Source organism: Salmo trutta, chromosome 1 (assembly GCF_901001165.1).
Source record: "Salmo trutta chromosome 1, fSalTru1.1, whole genome shotgun sequence".
NCBI classification, from domain to species: domain Eukaryota; kingdom Metazoa; phylum Chordata; class Actinopteri; order Salmoniformes; family Salmonidae; genus Salmo; species Salmo trutta.
In genome coordinates this window covers 45,417,217-45,440,441 of record NC_042957.1, presented here as the reverse complement: position 1 = coordinate 45,440,441, position 23,225 = coordinate 45,417,217, and the positions used below count along the sequence as shown (strand labels likewise).

General features: G+C 44.4%; 2 protein-coding genes across 4 annotated transcripts; both read right to left on the bottom strand.

Moving 5' to 3' along the window:
• Positions 1 to 1,649: 1,649 nt before the first annotated feature.
• Positions 1,650 to 16,891, bottom strand: LOC115197083 (protein CASC3). 3 transcript variants are annotated; one of them, XM_029758269.1, is made up of 13 exons: positions 16,673 to 16,890; positions 13,380 to 13,404; positions 13,210 to 13,265; positions 12,074 to 12,271; positions 11,829 to 11,974; positions 10,605 to 10,778; positions 9,285 to 10,177; positions 8,628 to 8,689; positions 8,401 to 8,509; positions 6,814 to 6,930; positions 5,103 to 5,305; positions 4,742 to 4,882; positions 1,650 to 3,994 (listed from the first exon to the last, which is right to left on the bottom strand). In XM_029758269.1, the coding sequence occupies exons 1-13, from the start codon at positions 16,856 to 16,858 to the stop codon at positions 3,956 to 3,958; spliced, it is 2,349 nt and encodes a 782-aa protein (XP_029614129.1). In that variant the 5' UTR covers positions 16,859 to 16,890; the 3' UTR covers positions 1,650 to 3,955. The 3 variants fall into 3 exon arrangements, with proteins under 3 accessions (XP_029614129.1, XP_029614137.1, XP_029614146.1); XM_029758277.1 differs by having other exon boundaries at positions 4,693 to 4,882; positions 16,673 to 16,858; XM_029758286.1 differs by lacking the exons at positions 1,650 to 3,994; positions 4,742 to 4,882 and adding an exon at positions 6,208 to 6,292 and having other exon boundaries at positions 5,218 to 5,305; positions 16,673 to 16,891.
• Positions 16,892 to 17,260: 369 nt separating this feature from the next.
• Positions 17,261 to 21,900, bottom strand: LOC115197104 (male-specific lethal 1-like 1). Its single transcript, XM_029758293.1, has 9 exons — positions 21,805 to 21,900; positions 20,181 to 21,006; positions 19,574 to 19,779; positions 19,123 to 19,388; positions 18,855 to 18,919; positions 18,688 to 18,755; positions 18,393 to 18,517; positions 18,067 to 18,139; positions 17,261 to 17,949 (listed from the first exon to the last, which is right to left on the bottom strand). The coding sequence occupies exons 2-9, from the start codon at positions 20,856 to 20,858 to the stop codon at positions 17,859 to 17,861; spliced, it is 1,572 nt and encodes a 523-aa protein (XP_029614153.1). The 5' UTR covers positions 20,859 to 21,006; positions 21,805 to 21,900; the 3' UTR covers positions 17,261 to 17,858.
• Between the last annotated feature and the right edge of the window lie 1,325 nt (positions 21,901 to 23,225).

Below are 23,225 nucleotides of genomic sequence, written 5' to 3'. Positions count from 1 at the left end.
GGTGAAAATGCTGTATGGAAAGTGATGAGAGTCTGGAACAATGAGGTGAGAGTCTCACCTCTCTCTAATTTACCTCCAATATATTTGTGAGTGTATCGATGAGTGTATCGATAGCAAAGTTCACTGAACAAAAGAAGCAAACCACCCCTTTTTTTGGTGGAATGTAGCCCAAATAGACCTATTAGTTATGGTAGGCTACCAATAAAAAAAATGTTTGGTCATAATGTCTCCACAATCCTAACCTTCAAAGAAAGAATGGTTGAATTTTAACAGTGGCTTAACTCAAACTTTCAGCTAAAATATATATATTATACCATGGACCAAGATCAAAGTAAACCTCCACAGCGGTCTAGGGAGTGTGAATTAGTTCAGCTTTTAGCCCCCTGGCTGTGCAATATTCAGAGTTTTGACCTCATTCATACACAATTATTGATGTAGAAGCGTGAGTACCCCTAGGCTTCCCTCAGCTCCTCCCACCCAAACTGCTCTTACACCAGACCAGTAGGCTGCCTAACTCTCAGCTTTACTTGAAATCTTTCATATGGTCTGGTTCCTCTCAATGTTTCTTCCACGAGTGTTTCATTTCAATGCCAAATGTCACCTTCAGTATGCTCTGCGAGAGTTTACACCTGGCTTTTGTAATAAATGGTAGTCTGTGACAAATGACTGTGGAAAGCGCTACAAATACATTTAAATGGATACATTAGTCTCATCAACGCTTGTATGAAGAGAGTAGATAATGCCGCTGTGGATATTCTCAAAGTGTACTCTGTATACCTACATTCGCCAGAAGATGTCATGACAGAAACATTGTAATTTGCTACGACATGGCAGAAAGTGAGATTCCATCCTATTGGTAAGGTCAGCACCAGATTGGTATAGAGACAGAGGGGCCGTGGCAAAGAGATGGCAGGCAAGTGCATTTCCTTTGTAGCTTATCCTGTACAATGTAGCTAACCAAACAAGGGCTATAGTTAACTTCACAAACACAGCATGCCTTGTCCTCTTATTCAGATGTGAATCAATTGTGTTCACCTCGTTTTTGAAACACAAACCATATTTTCCACTCGAAGAATCAAAATTGACCCGTTAATGTCTCTTGCCATCAAGCCGTCACTCATCTCTGTAGCTCCACAGCAAGAGATCTTTCAGTCTCAGTCCAGGCCCCAGTCATTATAAATGGGCCATTTTAACATCCATCAATGGCCCCATTATAATTCAAACAGTGAAATGCAACAAATTCAATTTTCATGTGATGGCTGGACTCAAGTCATGTTAATTTGAGGGTCAACTGAAAAGGGCAAATTGCATCATTGAGTATTCTGACTTGTAGAATTGTGGACATCAATTCGTAGATAGGTAGTCCCGTGTGGCTGTTGGTAGAGCATGGTGAGTGCAACGCCAAGGTTCTGGGTTTGATTCCCACAGGGGACCAGTATGAAAATGTACACACTCGATACTATAAGTACCTCTGGATGAGAGTCTGATAAATGACAAATTTAAATATATACGGTAGTTTTGTGAATGATTAAAATGTTTAATCGGCCTATATGAGAGACGTAGTACCATGCAGTCAGTCTGAAGGCACAATGTCGCCATCCAGTGGTAGCCGTTGAATTAACTTCAAATCAACCACACGACAATCATCGTTTTCCTATACTTTGTTTAATATTCCTCTGTCTAAACAAAATTTGCTCCACAAAGAAACATTTTTATATATTCAAATATCTATGAAACAAGCCCTCAGTGTTGGCAGGTCTAGTCAATTTTTGAATTTAACCTTTCTTTAAAATTAAACATTTCAAACCAATTTATTAAGGCAGAGAAAATAAAACATTTAAAGTAACATTCTTCCCAGCCATTTCTAAACAAATAACTTTTAATACAACTCAATTCAGTTTATACTGATTCAGTAGTTTAAGAAAAGAAAAAGCCAATTTAAAGATACACCAATAACTTGCCCTTTTCCAGGCAGACTTACTATAACAGCTTGCAGCCACCAGCACCAACTGAATTATTTTGACAATCATATCTATGTATGTATAACATGCATGTATGGTAGGTTTGTTATGCTGCTTTTAGACTTCTCTTCTTCAAAAGTCTTTTGACCAATCAGATCTGAAAAATATCTGATGCGATTGGTCAAAAGACCAATTAGTGGAAAGCGCTCAGAATTGGGCTGCCTGTGTAAACGCAGCTGTTAAAGGAATTTTCTTTAGGAAAAAAAAAAAAACATTTTGGATCAGCAGTATGTTCTGCAAACAGACAAATCAGATCCAGTTTAGTGGCAGAGTGGTCACACCAGTCACTCCACTTTTACAAAAGGATTCTGAGGAAATAAAAAGGAAACTTCCAAACAACCATTTAAATTTCAAAGCCTGAGAGCCTTTTTTGAAAAATGTTACCCATCCATAACCATGTATACAGAAAACAGACTGGACGTCCCTGCAGACTTTTGTTCATTGTGACAGTATTCATTTGATAACAAGGTGGTTGTATTTATACGAATTTAAACCACAGGCTTTAATATACATTTATCTATATACACTTACATTAGAAAGCTATCACCAAGCAGTAGCACTGTCAAGTACATCAGTTTCAGGCAAGGTTAAATGGTTCTCTGGTAATACAGTAATACGGTTAAAAAAAACAGTACAATGTGGAAGGTATCAAGAGAAATGGAAAAGAACAAGTTGTTGGAATTCTAGGGTACTAGCTATAGGTTAGCACCATCTGTGTATAGGATTTATTCTTCATCTAAAAAGTGCGTTAACAAGACTTGAAACCATCAAATAAAAACTAAGACCTACGATGCCGCTGTGAGATGAAATGAGACACTCCTCCACGTATTTATTTGGACAGTGAAGCAAAATTGTATTATTTGTCTCTACTCCGGCATTTTGATGAGATTCAAATATTTCATATGATGACTAAAGAATGTCACCTTTCATGTGAAGGAATTTTCATACAAATCTGTTATAACATTTAAAAATGAAAGCACATTATGCATCTAGTCCCCCCATTTGAAGGTGTCAAGTGTTTGGACAAATTCACTTTGTATATTTAAGTATTCAAGTGTAGTACTTGGTAATAATAATAATTCAAGATTCATTAATGATTATCTGTAATCATGGTAGCATCCAAATTAATATAGTGTTCAGAAACTTTGGACTACAAGAGAATTTGTCCAAATCTTTATGACATCTTCAAAATGTTTGGACAAGATACAGTGCTTTCATTTCTAAAAAGGAAAAAATATATTTATTAAAAGAACCTTAACATTAAACAAAAGGCGACATTCTGTACTGCCGCCTCGTATGAAACATTGATCTCAAATCCAAAATGCTGGAGTAGAGACATTTAAAGTTTTGCGTCACTGTCCAAATAAATACGTAGGGGAGTGTAAATGTTAGCTAAAAGAAATGGAGTACGATCCCGGAAACACTGGAGTAGAATCTGTCTGGTGGGTGGGATGAACACAGCTCTAGCTAGCCCACATAAAATGACTACCTATCCCAGTTATAACTCGCCATAATACATTTTACCCAGTCCTAAACATTTGCTCGAACTTACAACACATTTTTTGCATGAATATACCTACAGTTTAACGACAGATTGTTAGAAGGAACACATTTCTACGAATGTCATCATTGGTGTCAAGTAATGTTTAAAGAGGAGTTGTTACCAAGGGCTTTCTTTAACAGTTTTATATGGTTACGTTTTATAGGGGTTTTAAGACAGCACTCCACTCAGAGGCAAAACACTGGTAGGTGAACCAAAACAGCAAAAACCCTTCAGCATTGTGGGCGACCGACCAATGGTGCACCTGAACACAAAGCAGATAAAAACTCTATTCATCATCATCGCTCCACACGTGGTGCTGGTCCTCTATCGCAGACCCAGTCTCCCTGTCCCTCGCTCTCTTCCGACTGGCGTAGTCGTTCGGAACGTCGTGCTAGGATCTGACCTCCTGACTGGGCTTCCCACTCCGGTCCTGGAGAGACGGGAAAATAGCAAAAACGGGACAAGTCAGCACAACTGTTCTGTCGCGCAAGCTTTGGATTAGGCAGGAAGAGGGAGGCGAGAGAGACATGTACGCATGGTTCAGCAATACAATTGAGCTCATTAGAAAAGTCTTGAGATTTTCACAGAGCTAGGTGTTGGGCATTCGTTTGTTTGCAGGTTACCTCTGCAGAGTGTGTGTCCACTCACATTTCAAAAAGAGACATCAGTTTGAAGGCAGTGTTATTGCCTGGGGCTTTTAGGAGGAGCTCTAGGGGATAAGAGGAGCTCGTCTGTCAGAACGAACTGGAGAGCAGAGATCTGAACACACATTCAGCTGCTTTACTCCGACTCAGAGCCACTGGCCTGACTTCACACGTGTCCAAGGCAAAAACACCATTTGATTTAGACATGTAGCCTACGTTTGAACTGGAGCTAAAATAAATAAAAGGAGGAACACAGGCACCTTTATGGCTATGGTATGGTTTGACCTTCAGCTACACTCTGATAGACCTATTCTGTACGCCTCACCCACCCAACTCTACAAAACAGACTTTCAACATTACCAACATTTAAAAAAAACATAACCTTCCATTTTGTCCTACTCACACCGGCTCATCCAGTTAGAACTGAGGCCGGTCTAAGTCTTGGTGTTTGATTGGGCGAGTGGGTGAGAGAGTGAAGACTTGCCGGTTGTTGGGTCGCTGGGGTTTGGGGCTCACTCCGGGCCGTACCCTACCTCTGGTGGGGGAGGTTTGACGGTGACGGGCTGGGAGGAGCGCCGGGGAGGCGAGGGTTTGGGCTGGGCTTGCTGCTGCATCGGGTCGTAGTACGTCACCCCACCGTACACCTGCGACTGGCCGTACACCTGTGACTGGGCCTGAGGGGAGGTTACACGGTTTATGCATGAGTTTAAATACCAGTATTTTTGTAGTATGTGCTACACATTCCTAAAATGTTAAAAGGTGGAGTCGAATACCCCTTATAAATCTGCACAGAATTTGCAGAGCTGACAGAACATTGCAACAGTAATGTTGCACTGGGTAGAATATATAGCAACATTTAACATGCAGATATGGTAGCGAGGGCAGAGGTCTCACCGGAGGGTTGTACATGGGGGGCAGGGTGGCTCCTGCCGGGTAGGGGTAGTTGGTGTTCCCAAAGGTCATGACACCTGGCGGAGGGTAGAAGGGCGGGGCCAACAGCTGCTGTGGAGGGGGCTGTCCAGGGGACATGGAGACAGGGGGAGCAGCGTAGATTGCCGGGTTGGGCATGGGGCCGCTCGACTGGTGGGGGTGTAGACCTGAGGGGAGACAGGAGGGGTTCATGGGTGTGACCAGACAGACCCATACAGTAGCCAACACCATACCAGCATTTCTGGTCAGGAGTAGAAGTGTGGCCGTTAAAATGAAATTTGGATTGTAATTTTGGAGAAAAAAAACCTTAACCGAAAAACATTATTCCCCCCCACAATTAAAAACAGTGCAGTTAGTTATCACACAACTACCAGTAAAAAAGATCCCCGGGCATCATAAAAGGGAAAGAAATAAACATACCTAACGCAACAATGCTGTAACGTTAGGAGATATGAATATTTCTAAATTATTTGCCACGAATATAAAGCGCGTCGCACGTCATCATTGCTAACAGTTGGGAAAATGTCAGTGAGACAGGGAAGCGACAGCAGCGGAGTCCTGTATGGCAATACTGAAGAGGTTAAATTAGGTAGTTAAATGCAAACTTTGTACAGGTACAATGCTCAACCATGTGAAAGGGAGGCACCGTGAGACCCGAAACATTGCTGGCAGCAGCACAGGACCCCAACAAAAGACACAGGATCTTCACAAGAAAAGAAGTGTGATAAGGGATGGAGAAAATAACAGCGCTGATTACAGAAACGATTGCAGTTAATATGCAGCCATTGTCAATGGTAGAGGATGTCGGCTTCAATACCCTGATGCTATATCTAGAACCAGACTACAAGAAAAACCGTGAAGGCCCGGAAGGAGAAATTGTACAATGATTGCTCTGCAAGTAAAGCGTGAGCTCTCAAAAACACCACACGTGGCATTAATAACAGATTGTTGGAAGTCTGAGCACGCGGTCATCCATCATTGCCACGAGCCATCACATTGATGAGAAGCGGGACATTAAATCCCATGTGCTGACCACCGAGCATGAAGACGCACACAGGAGAGAGCCTACCATCATTGCTGAGTGGGTGGGGGACAGCAGTAAGGTGAGCGCCGTCTGGCAGCCATGACTGGGGTCGATTGAGCGCCATTTCCCCCTAGCGGTCATATGAATAACCATATCTGCATTGTGAATTCACATGTCATTTTATGATTTTTTTCTTATCGTAAAAAAAATATATATATATATATATATATATATATATATATATATATATATATATATATATATATATATATATATATATATATATATGGTTAAAGACAAATTGTACATTTTTCACATCCCTAGTCTGGAGGCACTTGAGTCAACTTTTTATGACGTGAAACACTTGTTGAGAAGCACCAAAGTTATTTTTCTTCATTAATCCAGTAAGAATAACAATTCATTTGAGAGTTAAGAGAATTTAAGCAATACTATTACCGAGTTAATTGAACATGTCTTCACTCGCATGGTGATTATGCAGAGGTAAGCGATGTTCAAGAAAGCTTGTCATTGACTTTGTTTTGCCAGAGAAGACTCCAGGCCGAGTTCATAGCTATCCTCTTAGTTGAGGGTAACTGCTACCCACACCACGGTTTCCCTGGGTCCCCTGGCAACAAGGTGACAGACACTAACCTGGGTGTCCTGGATGGCCTGGGTGGGGGAGGTGCATCTCAGGCTGGACCAGCATGCCCTGGGGTGGGAGGGGGGCGGGGCTGTCGCCGTGGGCATAGATTGGTCCTTGGTAAGACACTGCAGGAAGAGACAATATAGCATTTTACACTCACCTTTGCGCTCTACAGTCAGATATATTATTCTACAACTCCACGACCAAACCAAAACTATGGACACCTGCTTGTCAAACATTCGTAAATCATAGGCATTAATATGGAGTTGGTCCCCCTTTGCTGCTATGACAGCCTTCACTCTCCTGGGAAGGCTTACCACTGGATGTTGGAACATTGCCGCATGGACTTGCTTCCATTCAGCCACAAGAGCATTAGTGAAGTCGGGCAATGACGTTGGGCGATTAGGCCTGGCTCGCAGTCGGCGTTCCAATTCATTGCAAAGGTGTTCGATGGGATTGAGGTCAAGGCTCTGTGCAGGCAAGTCAAGGTCTTCCACACCGACCTCGAAAAAAACATTTCTGTATGGACCTCGCTTTGTGCACGGGGGCACTGTCATGCTGAAACAGGAAAGGGCCTTCCCCAAACTATTGCAGCAAAGTTGGAAGCACAGAATAGCCTAGAATGTCATTGTATGCTGTAGCATTAAGTTATCCCTTCACTGGAACTAAGGGACCTAGCCTAAATCATGAAAAACAGCCCCAGACCATTATTCATCCTCCACCAAACTTTACAGTTGGCACCATGCATTGGGGCAGGTAACTTTCTTCTGGCATCCGCCAAACCGAGATTCACCTGTTGGACATTACTCCAGACAATGCGTTCCACTGGTCCAATGGCGGCGAGCTTTACGCTACTCCAGGCGATGCTTTGCATTGCACATGGTGATCTTAGATCTTTCATGAAGCTCCCGACGAACAGTCCTTGTGCTGACGTTGCTTCCAGAGGCAGTTTGGAACTCGGTAGTGAGTGATGCAACCGAGGACTGACAATTTTTACCCGCTTCAGCACTCGGCGGTCCCATTCTTGTGTGGCCTACGGCGTCACGCCTGAGCCGTTGTTGCTCCTAGACGTTTCCGCATCACAACAGCAGCACTTACAGTTGACCGGGGAAGCTCTAGCAGGGCAGAAATTTGACGAACTGACTTGTTGGAAAGGTGGCATCGTATGATGGTGCCACGTTGAAAGTACCTGAGCTCTTCAGTAAGGCCATTCTACTGACAATGTTTGTCTATGGAGATTGCATGGCTGTGTGCTCGACGTAATACACCGGTCAGCAACGGGAGTGGCTGTACAAGCCAAATCCACTAACTTGAAGAGGTGTCCACATACACTATATATACAAAAGTATCTGACGTGGCAATCATGTAGTCATGTGTTAAACTATAACAAAATAAGCTACGTGTTTATGACAGCTCCACAGACATCCGTGTACCCTACATTCTAACTAACCTCTCAAAACAGTTTAAACATTTTAAGACAGCTTTTTAAATGCAGCTAAAACATGTTGTAGTTTACTACTGATTCTTTGGCCTATGGACAAAGACACCGGCTAGTGTGTGTTTCTGGTGGTAGTGTGTGTGGGGCACGGACTCACTGGGCTCGTAGTAGTGGCCCTCCATGACCCCTATGTGCATAGGAGGAGCGGGCTCCGGGCTTGGCCTCTGGCGCTGGGACGAGTACCGCTTTGCCCGGTTACCAGCTCCCTGAGATGGAGAGAAAGGGGACGAGAGCTAACCGAACCACTCAAAATGTCAGGTAAAAAAACATAAAAACGACAGAAACTCATCTTTGTACATAATCAACACAAGCAGGCCTACTCACCAGCTCTTCTATGTTACTGTATTGTGGAGGTGCTCCACCCATGTGCATAGAGTTAGGGATGCCTGCAACGAGACGAAGGAGGGTTGACGACACGCAAGCAAAACAAATCCAACTAACTGATCAACTGCTGCTGTTTAGTTAGTCACAGTGAGGAACACGTTACATCTCATAAGCTTCATGTCAAACAGCTACCAACGTGTAGTTCTAACTAAGGTTTCTGTCCTGACAAAATGTGTACTTGAGGCACTTCAAAACCTTGGGTGCCAAAAGTACATTTTATTTCCAGTGTATTGCATGATAAAAACCTCCCAGGCTCCAGAGTACGTGCAAGGCTTGAGAGAGAAAGAGAGAAAGAGAGAGAGAGAGAGAGACACACTTCAATTCCCACACTACTGTCTGCCCACATTGCTCCACACTGACTGCAATGGCCTCATTATGTCAACCAGCCACACTGAACGGTCAGCGACTGACCGACCAACCCGGTGCTGCACCAGGGAGCTGCTGCTGAGCTTCACCTGGGCTGCTGGTGCAGTGGTGACTGAGCTGCTTGTAACAGTGCTGCTGGAGCTCAGAGGGTGTGTGTCACTACATAACTCAATAAGAAAAAAAAGAGGGGTAGAGCGAGCGAGAAAGGAGAGAACAAAAGAGAAGGCTCACCCCTCATCTCAGCGCGGAGATACGAAGATGGGTTCTGGGGCCAGTTCTGTCCGGCCAGGCTGAGTCTGGCCAGGTCCTGGTCCAACCCTGTGAGTACTGTCCCCTGGCTGCTGTCCCCAGCATCCCCCTGACTCTGACCGGGGCCCTGCCACGGCTCACTCTTCAGGGCCGAGGAAGACACGGTGGAGGCAGGCTCCTCAAGAGAGGCCTGCTTGCCCAGCTCAGTGGCCCGGGTGCGAGTTCTCCTGGCTAGGGAATACGACTTCTTCTCCACGGGGCGCTCTGGAGCCGGGGAGGCATCGCGGGTAACCGGGTTGTCTGCCGGAGGAGCAGATCCCCCTCGCTGCTGCTCCTGTCGTCGTGGCGGTGGCGCAGAGTCCCTTTCTCGATCTCCCTTGCCACTGTAGTGGCGATTGTAGTACACGGACTGTGACGTTGTCACAGTAGTTGTGTTGCGCTCGTCATCCTCCTCGCTATGGACCTCTTCCACCACTACCGAAGGGCTGCGCTCCGTATGGGCCCCTCTGTTCCCCCGGCCCCTGGGGCCTCGTTCCCCGTCCATGGGCGGTAAACTCCGGGTCTGGAGGGGCTCGGCGGGGTGGGCCTTGGGGCCTGGCCGTTGGGACTCCTGGTTTCTGTCATTCCTGTGCTGGGCCTGGGGAGGGCGGTTGCCCTGGAAGCCCCGGGGTGGGGGGTGGGAGGAGGGCCTGGGGGGGTTGTTGTTGCGCTGGGTGTTGGGGGCTGCTGAGGGGGGAGGACCAGACTGCTGCAGGGCCACGGCTGGGGGGGCGCTACGGCTGTTGGGGTTCCCTCCTTGCTGCCAGGAGGTATGGACGGGCCTCTCCCAGTCTCCGTCCTGCCAGCGCTTGTCCCGGACTGGAGAGGTGCTGTGTCTGCAGGGGGGGAGAGGTGGCTAGTGTGAGGACAAGCTGCAAGTAGACCAGCAATGGGCAAACTATGGTACGTGGGCCAGATTATGTTTTGATTATATAAAAAATAAATTAACATCTAAAACGAGAGTATGTAGAAATTATAAACGGGGACCTATATATTTTCAAATAATTTTCCCTTTTCTGTCCTGCAAATAGCTCTTCACTAACATTTTTTTTTTTTACCTCAACGTGACCCTCATGCCAAAATTATTGCCACCCCTGTAGTTGACCACTGTGGTTTTTTTTGTGAGATGACATTGTAAGGGGATGACATTGTGCCTGTTAATATAAATTGGCACGATAGACAGTACTGGTGGTTAGTGTTACAGGCTTTCAGGGGCATGGGGATTTGAACACTGGGTTAATAGAGTTGAGGGGTTAGTAGTACCTGGGCTTGCGCTGTCTATAGGACCTCTCATTGGAGACACCTCCGTTGCGGATGTCATAGCCATAGATTGCAACCAGCTCCTCACGTGACTTGGGCGCCTGCTCCTCCTCCCTGAACCTATCGTGTTCCCAGCGACCCTCATCCTTCCACAGCTTCCTGTTACGACCCTTAGGCCTGGAGGACAGGAAAGAAGCCACACATATCAATAAACAGGTTTACCAATGAAACAACATCCGTCTATTACTCAGGGAAGGGCCCAAAAAAGGTGACACTTTTTTGTTGTTGCACTGAAACATGCTAAAAATCCCTGCTAAGGGGAAATGCAGGTTTTAACTAATTAAAAAACAAAAGAATATGATCAACATGATCAGTCTGTGTGTAAAATAAAAAAGTGGTTCATGTGAACCCGACTCTCAGCTAACAAAATGTAAAGAAAGCAATCCAATGTTATTGGTTGCCTAGACTTTACAGCAAATGACACTCAAGTCTTGAGAAACAAACACTAATATTGCAGTTAGCCATGACAGCCTTTATAATAGAATGCTTGTGACCACACATCTAAATATTTCACTTGGGGGGAAAAAATTACTTAAAGTAGAACGCATGACAAACAGGCATTCTGTTTGCCCTATTATAGTGGCCACTATAGATGACATCAATCAGGTGCACAAGGCTACGTGTGCAAAAATTAATGTCACTTAAGTGAAATTGCGCCGGGTTACAGCTCATGAAGTATGCTTCATCCCCTTCTCAGTGGTCAGGCTTCTCACCTACCTCTTCGTTATCATTCAGGGGACGTGCTGCTGTAACTGGCAAGCTGCCTTTCCACTCTCTGCTGTCTTTCCAGAGCGCGCGCTGATGCTGTAACTAGCAAATTGATTCTCTTCTCTCTTCAGTTGCGTGCTGCATTCTGTTTTGGGAACGATAGGCTGAGCCTTGGATACAGCCAGTATAGCCCCAAACGCCCATGACTCGTTCGCTTACAGCCAGTAGTGATCCAAAGCCTCCGCCCCTATCCCCGAACTTTTCTCATCGGATCTATACGAATCACGTAGGTCGCCCATTGTGGATTCAAAACGACGAAATTCACCAAAAGGCGACTAGTTTGCATCCCTGATTATTACGAGTTATTCCTCCTTTCTGTGCGGTTGTTGGTCACGATTGGCTAGTTCCAGTTGAACAAAAAACATTTAGTGGATAAAAGGGTAAACGTTCCCCCCTTACCGTTCCTCCTCCTGTGCATTTCCTCTGACGTCATGTTCAAAGAACATTCCCTTACGGGGGATATAGGCTGGGTTATTACGATCCAGGTCATCATCCAGCTTCTGGCCTGGTTTAGCACCTTTATTCTCAGAGTCTTCTGTGCTTTCCTAGTCACAGAGAGTAGAATTACTCAAAATGATTGACCAAGAGGCCTATATTTGTATGTGATTCCTCAACTCCGTTTCCTTTTCAATTACCCATCTTACCTGTCCATCCCCGCTTTGACGCTCCCCTGCCAGGTTGCCTTTGTCTTCACACTTCACTTCCTTCCTCGTACCTTTCTCACCCTCCTCATCCTTTCCCCCTCCTTCCTGCAGCTCCCCCTCCGCAGCAGGGGTGTCGGAAGCAGGAGTGGGTTTGGGCCCAGCAGCCGGTGGAGGGACCTCTTCCTCCTCCTCACCTCCCTGAGAGAGAAAATACAAGACTTGAGGTAGTTTGCTCCATGTGTATCATTATCAAGATACTGTCAGAGATCACAATGCAAATATCCTTAGAGTCCTACTTATTGCAGTCGAAACCGTCCATGCATAGTGGACAAATTAAACTTCACATCAGAACCACAGTTAAGACCTCATTAAGAGGATTTCAGTACCATCATGGACATTGCAGTGCACGAGTACATCAATTGCAAATGTTTTTATTTTATTTGTCTGTATCCTGCAAATAGGGGCTGCTACAATGCAGAAGGTCTGTGTTCTGAAATACCGGTACCTTTATCAATGGTTGAAACCTGCTCATCTCTTCAGTCCCTCCAGGATTTCGCTGCGGCAATTCCGACATTTTGCATTGCAATATGCAATGATTTTGTCCAATTTCTTACAAAAATGCGCTGACGTGGGAAAAAGCTTGTGATGTGTGCTTAATTGAACAATATTATGCAGTAAATGTGCAGTGGGTTTGAAATTGTGAGCCCTCTTTTTTTGTGTGGTGATCGGTCAGTTGTATTTGATCATTTGACTGTTTTATGAGGTAATAGTGCAGGATTGGTCAAATTTGCAAGCCCTCACATAATATACCGGAAATTGTTGATTTAGCAACAACAAAAATGGAGTCGCAGAATAGAAAAATCCTGGAGGGACTCTCGCTTCATGGTGATACACAAAACAATTTTCACAAATACTTTGGAAGTCAGATACATCATGATCTTTCCAATCTATTTGTTGGGCTATTCTGTTGGGAGAATGAGGAACCTTGTGGTAGGCTCATGAAGCCTGCATTACTGAAATTCAAACAACCTGGTTAGTCATATACTATGTTGCCCAAGTGGCCATGCAAATAAAAAAACAAAATTACATTAAAATTTTACCCTACAGCATAACTCTGTTCAGCAGTGGCAACTTACCTCTGAATGGGAGCCATTCTCCTCAGGATCTGCGCTTTCATAGTCAGAAAGGACAGCTGCAAAAACAAACATCAACTGTTTAACTGCGGTGTGATCAAAGTGGGAAATGCCTCAGATGTGTGCATCATTCTACATAGGCCATTGGATTGCATCAACCAACACTTACTCACCTTCTCCTACACCATCTTCACTTTCCTGTTAAGAAAGGATAACACTAGTCAAACAATGTGAATGAACTGACAACGAATAGCAACAGTATGTAGCCTACACACCACTTGGCAATCATGATACCAACTCTTAGCAAGGGGGGGGGGGGGGGGGGGGGGGGGCATCTGTGTCACTTTGAATGTACCCTCTTAATGACCAGGCCATTCAGAGTAAATCAAATTATTTTGAAAAGGAAATTAAGGGAATTAGCTGGAATGATCTCATCATATACAGATGTGGAAGCTGACAGGTTTGTCTATCCACAATCCAGACTGACTACAATAAATGGCTTCTAAACAAAATCTAATCCAAACCTGGCCAAAAGAGCACTCTTCCTTGGCTAGATGGAGAAATTTGGAAACTAATGAAAGATCGAGAGCATGACAGACATAGGTTTACCATGTTGAGAAATAAGGTGATGAAAGAAATCACAGGCCAAGGCTTCTTGTAGTTTTTGTGGAAGGTAGAGCCCAGCCCAAACACATCTTTGGCTTTAGTTCTTTAGTGAGCTAATCACCTTGTTCACCTCCGATTCAGAAACCTCCCTTATGATGAAGACAGGTTGAGTGTCCTTCACTAGCGCTGAGCCCAAGAAACCAGGAGGGGTTCTGTGTCAGTACCTTGACACTCAACAAAGTAGAAGTTGAAGGCTGTTGCTAATTCTAATGCATCCTGTGTTAGACTGTCATTCACATAGATGTCTCGTTTTTTTGCAGTGTTATTATGGTCTTTCCCTGTTAACTTTTTTAGATTCTCCCAGATCAATTTAGAATTTCCCTTTGCTTCACCAATTACGTTGATTTAAAAAAAAGTTTGAGTCGCTCATTGGCCCCATTACTAAGGTCACCAACACATCTATTGGTCATGGGGTGTTTCCAAGGGTCTGGAAGTTGGCCATAATAACGTCCATCTTTAAATCAGGTGACCCTGCTGAAGTGAGTAACAGGCCCATTAGTAAACTACCTGTGGTGTCGAAGGTTGCTGACAAGTGTGTAGCAGAGCAACTGATTGCCAACCACAACAACAGCCCCTTCACATTACACTCCATGCAGTTTGACTTCAGAGCAAAACACGCCACAGAAAAGGGCCAACTGCTTTCTTCTGGAAAATGTGAAGTCCAAGATGGACAAAGGGGGTGTTGTTGGGGCTGTATTTCTAGACCTAAGGAAAGATTTTGATACTGTTAACCATGAGGTTCTCATCACAACTGTCCCAAGTTTTAACTTCTCCCCTGATGCCTTGAGATGGATGAGCTCATACTTTTGAAAAGGCAGAACCCAGTGTGTCAGAGTGAGCAGTGAGCTATCGCCCACTCTCAGCTATGATGTGGGCGTGCCACAAGGATCAGTACTGTTCAGCCTGTCTTCTGTCTGTACTGGGTCTGAAGTTCAAATGTATGTGAATTATAGTGATATAGGTGCACGCAAAGAGCAAACAAGCTGCACAAGAACTCACTACTGTAACGGTCCTGGTTACAAAGTGGCTCATGTTTGCATCTCAAAGTAAAAAAATATATAAAACAGTCTGCATGTTCTTCAAAGAGGGCAACTGATGATACTGAGCCAGATGTCTACGTCAGGTGGTATCCGATTTTAAGTACCATGGCATCATACTTGAGTCCAACCTCTCGTAAAGAGCAGGTGAAAAAGGTACCTCAAAAAAACAAATTCAACCTAGCTAATTTCCGATTTATACGAAATTGTTTGACTCGGAGGTAGCAAAAACTAAGTCAAATCTATGATACACATCTTAACATACTACTTGATTAGTTGGGCCCAAGCTTGCTGTACAACATTAAAACCTATTCAGTCTTTCTACAAACAGGCTCTCAAAGTGCTTGATAGGAAGCCCAATAGCCATCATCACTGTTACATCCTCAGAAAGCATGAGCTCCTGAGTTGGGAAAATCGTGTGCAACACACCGACGCATGTCTTGTATTCAAGATCTTAAATGGTCTGGCTGCGCTCCACTTAGTACTTTTGTTAAACAGAAAACCCAAACCCATGGCAGTGGATCCACAAGGTCTGCCACGAGGTGACTTTAGTTCCCTTAAGGAACAGCACATTTAAATCAACCTGCTTTCTCTGTGAGAGCTTCCCATGTCTGGAACACACTGCCACCAGACACACAACTGCACTACCTATCGCACCTCAACAAAACATGAAAACATGGCTAAAGGCCAATCAGACTTGTGAACATAAACCTTAGTTGTATATTGCCCCTTTCCATGTTATAGCTTGTGAGGTGTGGAAACACTGCTGCTTTTATGTATTTTGTTGCTTTTTGTGCTATTGCTCAGTCTGCGTGCTGCTTGTCCTATGTTGCTCTGCAAGTGCTCACTGCTCATTGATTGTCTTTATTGTTGTTGTAATTGTTTTTAATAACCTGCCCTGGGACTGAGGTTGAAAATTAGCTGGCTGACTAAAACCTGCGCTTTTACTAAAACGTTGATTAATGTGCACTGTCCAAGTAAAATCAAATCAAACAACCATTCATTGTGCCAAACATGGATTCCTCACATCACTAGGGATTTCGATAAATAACAACAAGCTTTGGCGTAGTGGTGGCCATTCAAAACAAGATCTTTACTGATTACTGGTCAAGAAAATGACTTTAGATGAGGCGTGATTGGTGGAGGCAAATATCGTAACTAGTTAACGACGTTAATTGTCACATTTTCACAGTCAATGGTGAAATAACTCAATATCAAAGCTCCCTTTGGATTTAACATTAGCATAGCTACTACTAGCTAGTACAGCAGTTGCCAAGTTACTGACAGCTAACGTACGCCAACGTTAACTAACTTATAAGCTTAACTACAAACACTGATAGTACAGTAACGTTAATTAGCTAAATTAAACGCTTCCCTATAGATAACCATTAGGTAACGCGTTACCATCGTGGTAAACATTCTAAGCTAAAATTACAAAACAAAGTTAGCCATCTCAAACGAACTGTGTTGACTAACGTTAGTTTACGATTTGGCGCTGCAGGCGGTTCCGGGCCGAACATGAGCTAGTTTGTTGATTTATGAGAAACATCAGCTGGACGTGGCAAACTCAAAACATGGGGATATGACTTGGCCTAAGCACTGGACAACTATCCGCCCGACACCGTTCAATTCCCATAGCCGGCTGACTTGTTGACTCAGCCATGAATTAGTAGTGAGCAAGCTAACGTTAGCCGAGTTAGCTAGTTATCCAACTAATCAAGTCCTATTAATTGATCGGTTTCCCGTCTCAGAGTAAGACTCACACACTCAGATTCAGCATCGTTTTTCGGCACCACACGAACAGCTGGTGGCTCTACTGGTTCAGGGTCCCGTACTCGGGGCTTTGTCGTTGGCGAAAGGGACTTTCCACTTTCTGATCCCGAACCAGATTCATCGTCCTCCTCGCTGTCCTGGGATGCGCGCCTCCTTCGACGTCGCCGATCCGCCATCTTAGGAATCAGATAAAGGAAACCGGAAGAATGCCAGGAATTGTGGGTGAATGTTTGTTACGCAATTCCGCTCTAGCCTACTCGATCTTTTTTATCAAGGCATTTCAATCTTTCTGCCAAGTTATCTTTTCAATTAGCAAGTCTCGTTAATTGGTTGTTGAATAGTTTTGAAATGATTAAGTCAGTATGATGACATCTGTGAACAAAATTATAAATCTCCTGAAATCTCCTCAGAGTTGAATGAATATGAATTATTAACCAGAGACTATTGATAGTGATAAAGATTCACTTTCACTCATACCTAATTCTTCCCCAATTCCCATTATGTTCCAGTGCTTTCAAGGTCATTTTATATCCTGCACTTTTCAAATCAGGCACAGACACAATTCAAAAGAAACCAAGTCATGTTCATAAAGCATTTTTTTTTTTTTTAATTACAACATCTTGTTTGAAACATAAACCATAAGTGCTGCTGAAGCGCTTTCAAACCATTTCACTCTCCTAATGTCCAATGTTTTTTTCCCCTTTTATCTCCAACAGGAGATATTTCTATAGGATGCAACAGCAATCACATACAGATGGGAGTCAGAGCCATTCGGCACAGTTCAAATATGAGGCATGTGAATGACAACGTCAACAGTTTGTAAAACTTTAGCTTGGGAATTTTTGGGGTGAAGTTGCAAAGAGGAAAACTGTCCTCAAATGAACCCAGTGGGAATCTAGAGGAGACAAACATCTCTGCTCTTCCTGGATAGTCCACACCACCCTCAATCTCCTTCCAAACCAGCCCTACTATAGGATCTGTTCTGCAGTCCAGCAACCATGTCCAAACTGTGGCACAGTGCATCCTTTGATTTTAGGGGATTGCGGCATGCAATTCCCCCACCTCCTGTGTGTGTTCCTTTCCCAAATAACAAGGCAGACGTTCACACAGAGGAGTCCTGCCTGGCACCAATCCAGCCGGTGTCTCCTCTCTTGGACTCAGGTGGAAAGGACAGATTTATTTACGACAGGTCCGGTGGGGGGTCTGCTTTTTGGGCACCTCTACTCGACAGCGGCTCCGCTCGTCCAGCCAGGGCAGGTCAAAGCTCCTTCAAGGGTTAATAGAGAAACGCAGGGGTTTAGGTTGAGAAGCAAGCACTCTGATTGTATTCAAGTGATGTTTAGCTTGGTGTTATTCAAGAACCAATGCGTATGACTCAACTCACTGTCTTGACAGCTTTGGCAGAGGTCGGCCAAACACCACCACTGGAAGGTGGGGGGTGATCATGAGGTACTCCACTGAGGAGAGAAAAAGAACACTTTCATAAGCAATGAGTACAAGACCCTGCTCAGTATTCTACTGACTACATTTCATCTCAACAAACATTCCTTATGGGATAGTTTCTTTTTGGCAATATCTAAAAATAAAATAAAATGTAATTGATCACATACACATATTTCCCAGATGTTATTGCGGGTGTAGCGAAATGCTTGTATTCCTAGCTCCAACAGTGCAGTAGTATCTAACAATTCAGTGTATAGGTGGACTTACCATCCTCAGCTTCTGGGTAGAAGGAGAACACTTCTGGCTCACTCTCTTGGATACCCTTCCTCTTGTTCATGCGCTGTTGCAGTCGCTGGAACATCCGCTGCTCACGGATCCGCTGGATGTCCCATCTATGGGAGGTGAATGAAGGAGAGTGAAGAACCCAGCGACAGAAGGTCAAAATAAGGGACACACAAAAATAAGGAGAAAGGCAGAAGAGGTATGCCAGAGAAACAGACCGACTCATAGCAAGAGTTGGTCAGACACGCAAACAAAGCAGAAAACTACAGCCCTCCCTTACCTCTTCCTTCTCTTTTCATCCAGTTCATGCTTCGAGTGGCGCTTCAGGAAGACATTGTCATCCAGATTCTGTAAGAGAAAGCAGTTTGACTTTAGACCTCCTGACCAGGGGTCCAATCTGGGCTTCCACCAGCCTAGGGCTTCACACAGCGCAAGACAAGTAGCCACCTCAGGGATATCAGATGCCTCCTCCTCTCCTAGGGGCTCCATAAGGTTTTCCTTCCATGAGGGAACTGTGTACAAGAGGGAGAAGGTCATTCCACCACCCATGGAATGTTACAAATCCTGTTTAGCACACATTTTCCAAAAGATACAGCAACAAAAATCAATAATGTGGCCTATTCCAACATACTTAGGCCCAAGTCTCAGCCTTCTTATGCGCTGTTCTATGCGCTGGTTCCAATACAACCATTTCATAATAATTTGTAACACTCACTGGCCACAGGCTCCTCCTTCTTGGGTGAAGGCTCTCGCGAAGTTGGTGACGGGGGAGGCACATGCCAGCGACACAGGTACATGTCTGTGGTGGACAGGTAGTCCAGTTCCTCAGTGGCAGCCGAGCTGGTTCCAGGAGACCCATCTAAAAACTCTCCTCCGTCCAGTGGCTCCTCTTTGGGGAGAAGTGCATCGTTGTGTGGAGACTGGGAAGCCTTGGCTTGGGCACGTCGTTTGGCTGCCCTGGGGTCCTGGAAGAGGAAACGCCTATTGGCAAGAACATAACCTTTAGAGGAATTGCGTGAGGGACAATAAGGGGTTTTAAATGCATCTACAGTACATATATATATATATATATATCCATGTATGCATCTAGGAAGTATGTCAAAACATGGAGTCTAAAAAAAAATCATAAAAAACATTGCTACCTCTACCTGAATGTGGAGCCCTACCGTTTGTGGCCCTTGCCTCCTCTGCCAAAATTCAGCGTTCGGGGGGTATGGCTGCTGCGGCCCTTAGACAGCCCCTGCCCCTCTGGTGTCCCTGGCATTGCTGCCTGGACTTGTTGCCGGCTAGGGATGTGGGTGGGGCGCTGGTCACACCCATCCTTCTTACCTAGCTGCAGACGGCGCGCCATGCGCTCGATCCGCGCCATGAGCTGCAGTAGTGAAAAAACACACCACGTCAATGGGGCTAAAGTGAGGTTTATACCCCCTTATGATTTGGCATTTAAATAGTTTGTCTTGAAGGACAGCCTATTCTCTTCAACACTTGTGAGATGTACAGTCCATAAGAGTACAACAAAAAGATAATGAATGTGTTTGAGGCTGATTTAGTTGACTTCAATTACATCACACTTCATAGAAACAATGATGTCATAATAGTGCTGCACTGCTATTACATCACAATACCACTGGTGGCATTGTGGAGCTGGCCTAGGTTGGAGGGAAAATACCTGCTGCTGGTTATTCTGGAAAATTCTATTTTTCACAAGATATGCTGACCAGTTTTGACAATTGAAATGTTATACATTTGTGTTTGGAGTGTTTGCTAGCATACCATTTCTTTCTCAGCTTTGAGGTCATCTATCTCCTTACTCTTGGACTGGAGCTGCTGTTGCTGTTGTTCAATTAGTTCCAGTTGGAGGAGGAGGATCTGGCGTATGCAGCTGGTCTGTGTAGGGGAGTGACCAGGCCCTTTCCTAATATTCCCTCTTTTGCAGTCTGGGCTGTGTTCTGATGACTGTGCCCCCATGACTGCTGCCGTAGCAGTCCCTCTGACCTCCCTGCCACCCACTACATCGTCCCGGGGCTGTTTGATAGTGTTGTGCACGCCAAGGTCCGTCTTGCCCATATTGCTGTTTGTCTGTCCTAGTAGTGTCTTGCTCTTGACTGGTGTGGTGCCTTCGCCCCCCATCGGTTTGCCCTGGGGAGTTTGGGCTCCAAAGCTCACCCAGTTCTCCTCTTGCCCTGACCCAAGCCCAAGGTTCTGTCCAGATCCAGGCCTGCAGGTAACCTGTCCCTGTCCTGGCACCACCTTTGCTTTCCCCTGAAGCTGCTGGCCGCTGCTGTTGTGGATACTGCCCAGCACATTTGGGACTCCGATGACATATTCACTTGGCTCCCTCCTCAGGCCGCTGAAGGAATCAGGTGTTCCTCCCACTGGAGCTTTGACCAAATCAATCTTCCCTACTGTATCCAGCTTATATCCTCCACTTGTGAACACAGTGGATGTCATTGTTGTGGCAAACCTACAACCAGAATCCTTGCCAACCAACGCCCACCAATGTCCTCCTGACAGGGGCGTTGGTGGCACAAAGAGCTTGATCTCACACCGTGGATGCCGTTTCTCCTCAGCAGTGGGCTGTCTAGATGTCCATGCAAGCCTGAAATACAAGGGAGGGATGTCAGATGGTCACAGTTAATTCAACATAGACACAAGGTTATCAGGTATAAACTAACTAAAATCAAATGTTGAAACAGACAGGAATCAGCCACCTTTTACCAAGTTGGCCACAGCACCTTCTCTTACAGCAGATATAGCCCAACCAGAAAGCCACTTAGCTAGTGACGTTAGTGTTCTCAATCTCTGGTAGCTACAATTTCCCCTCACACATTTCTATACGTCCATGAATAATCTGTATGATATTGACACATGAACCAACAAACTGACACAATAACAAAAATCGAGTTACCCAGGGAGATTAGTTGACTTGCATCTCAACAACACGTGTATGCCTAGCAGACGAGGTAGTTAACTAACGTTACCCTAATACAATCATTAAATAGTTGAGTTTAGTCGGCTAACGTTACCTAATGATGTGTATAACTGACCTAGCCGGTGTTTGAAAGAAAACGGGTGATTGGAGAATACATTATGCAGCGACTGGCAATTGCTTGGTGACAAGGGAAACAGTCCTATAATAACTAACGTTACAGATGAGCTGCAGTCGCTTAGATGGCTAGCTACGTTAGCCAAGTCCTCCATTTTAGGTCCACAAGAAAGAGCAAAACAATGACAGCCACTTTGCCTTCAACCAACCCGGTCTCATTTGACGCCATTTTAACTTTAAACGCTTTACAAAGTAACGTTTTTCTCTTGAACGTTATAACATATTGTGCTTTACCCTTATGACTAAAGGCCACCTGTCTATTTGCTATTCTCTGTACTCATTGGAACTCACCTTTCGCCTTGATGCCCACCTTCTCAGGTCGTTTTAAAATAATGATATTGCGCATGCGTTCCCCGTACGCTCGCCTCTGATTGGTCAATTAGCGAGCGGTTGCACTTGAGCTCAAAGGATTTCTGAAGGATAAAAATGGCAAGACAAATGCATATTCCTACCTAATTTTAATGATTGTTACTATTTGTTGTAGTTAATATTTTTTTGTACAATCATGCAACCATGATGAAATTGTTATTTCTCTATTCACAATCGGATTAGGTGCAACCAATTGGCAACTGGCTCAGTCACCAGCATTTTTTTTTTTTAAGTACTGTGTAATGGATAAAGCGTTATGGCATTTCATCTGCTTGCTTGATATTAGGTTGGGCTCTTCTCCATTTGGGGAGAGGACAATTCTGGGCTCCCAAATTCCCTATCTTGTAAGGGAGTTATGTTGATTGAAGATTCGTTGAAGATACACCATTACATGTTACTACTTTTCTTATAAACGAGTTAATATCTCTCAACACTAGAGACCACAGGCTGCTACGTTGGTGTCACTGTGGATCAATGCCGCTCTTTTACCACTAGAGGGCATACTTTCCTAACTGAAACGGGTGTCAGTCCCACCCATCATTGTTTGTAAAGTAACATTCAGTTGCAACACCTGTTTTTAGTAAACTGTTTTTCATAAGCATGCATGGACAGGCCAACTTCAACCGTAAAAAAGCAATAGCCTACTATAATATTTAAACAATAACATTTGAATACAAAGAAACATAAAAAAAAGTTATGCCTCGCGCTAGTTCGTTTTTTTCGAATAGGCTATAGCCTAGGCTAATAATATGGAGATATAAAAACCCAAGATTATATTGCGCTTCTTCCCTCACATGTCTCTCTAACCTCTCCTCTGATACGTGTTTACATTGATGTAGCCTATGACTGAGTGATGCTACACTCTAAAGTGGTATTTTCTCCACGAAAATAGCAGAGGATCGGCCCCCATGCCTGGTCGTAACAGCACCCCTGTCACGTGGACAGGCCCGGTGACCATGCATAGCCGCTGCAGTGTTTATTAGTGTCGACACTCCTCTCACGCTCCCGGGCTGGCAGAGCCGTCCACTGTGCTACAGCGCTCACATGGCGCACAGGGACCCTGCGACAAAATATGCACCTAAGGATTATATATATTTGTTTTACAAATACTATAATAAAACGGAGTGGCAGTTAAATAGTCTAAGTTATTTTATTATTATTGGAATTCTTCTCAATAATGGTAATGAGCTCTGCCAGGTTTTAATGTTTTCTTCTGCATGTCATATAGATGCTGATCCAATTGAGGATAGTGTGAGAGGTTTCCTCTATGCACTGTGCATTATGGCATAGCTTACAATGTTGTTATTTTATTGGAATAAATTAATAATAATTTTGCCTAAGGG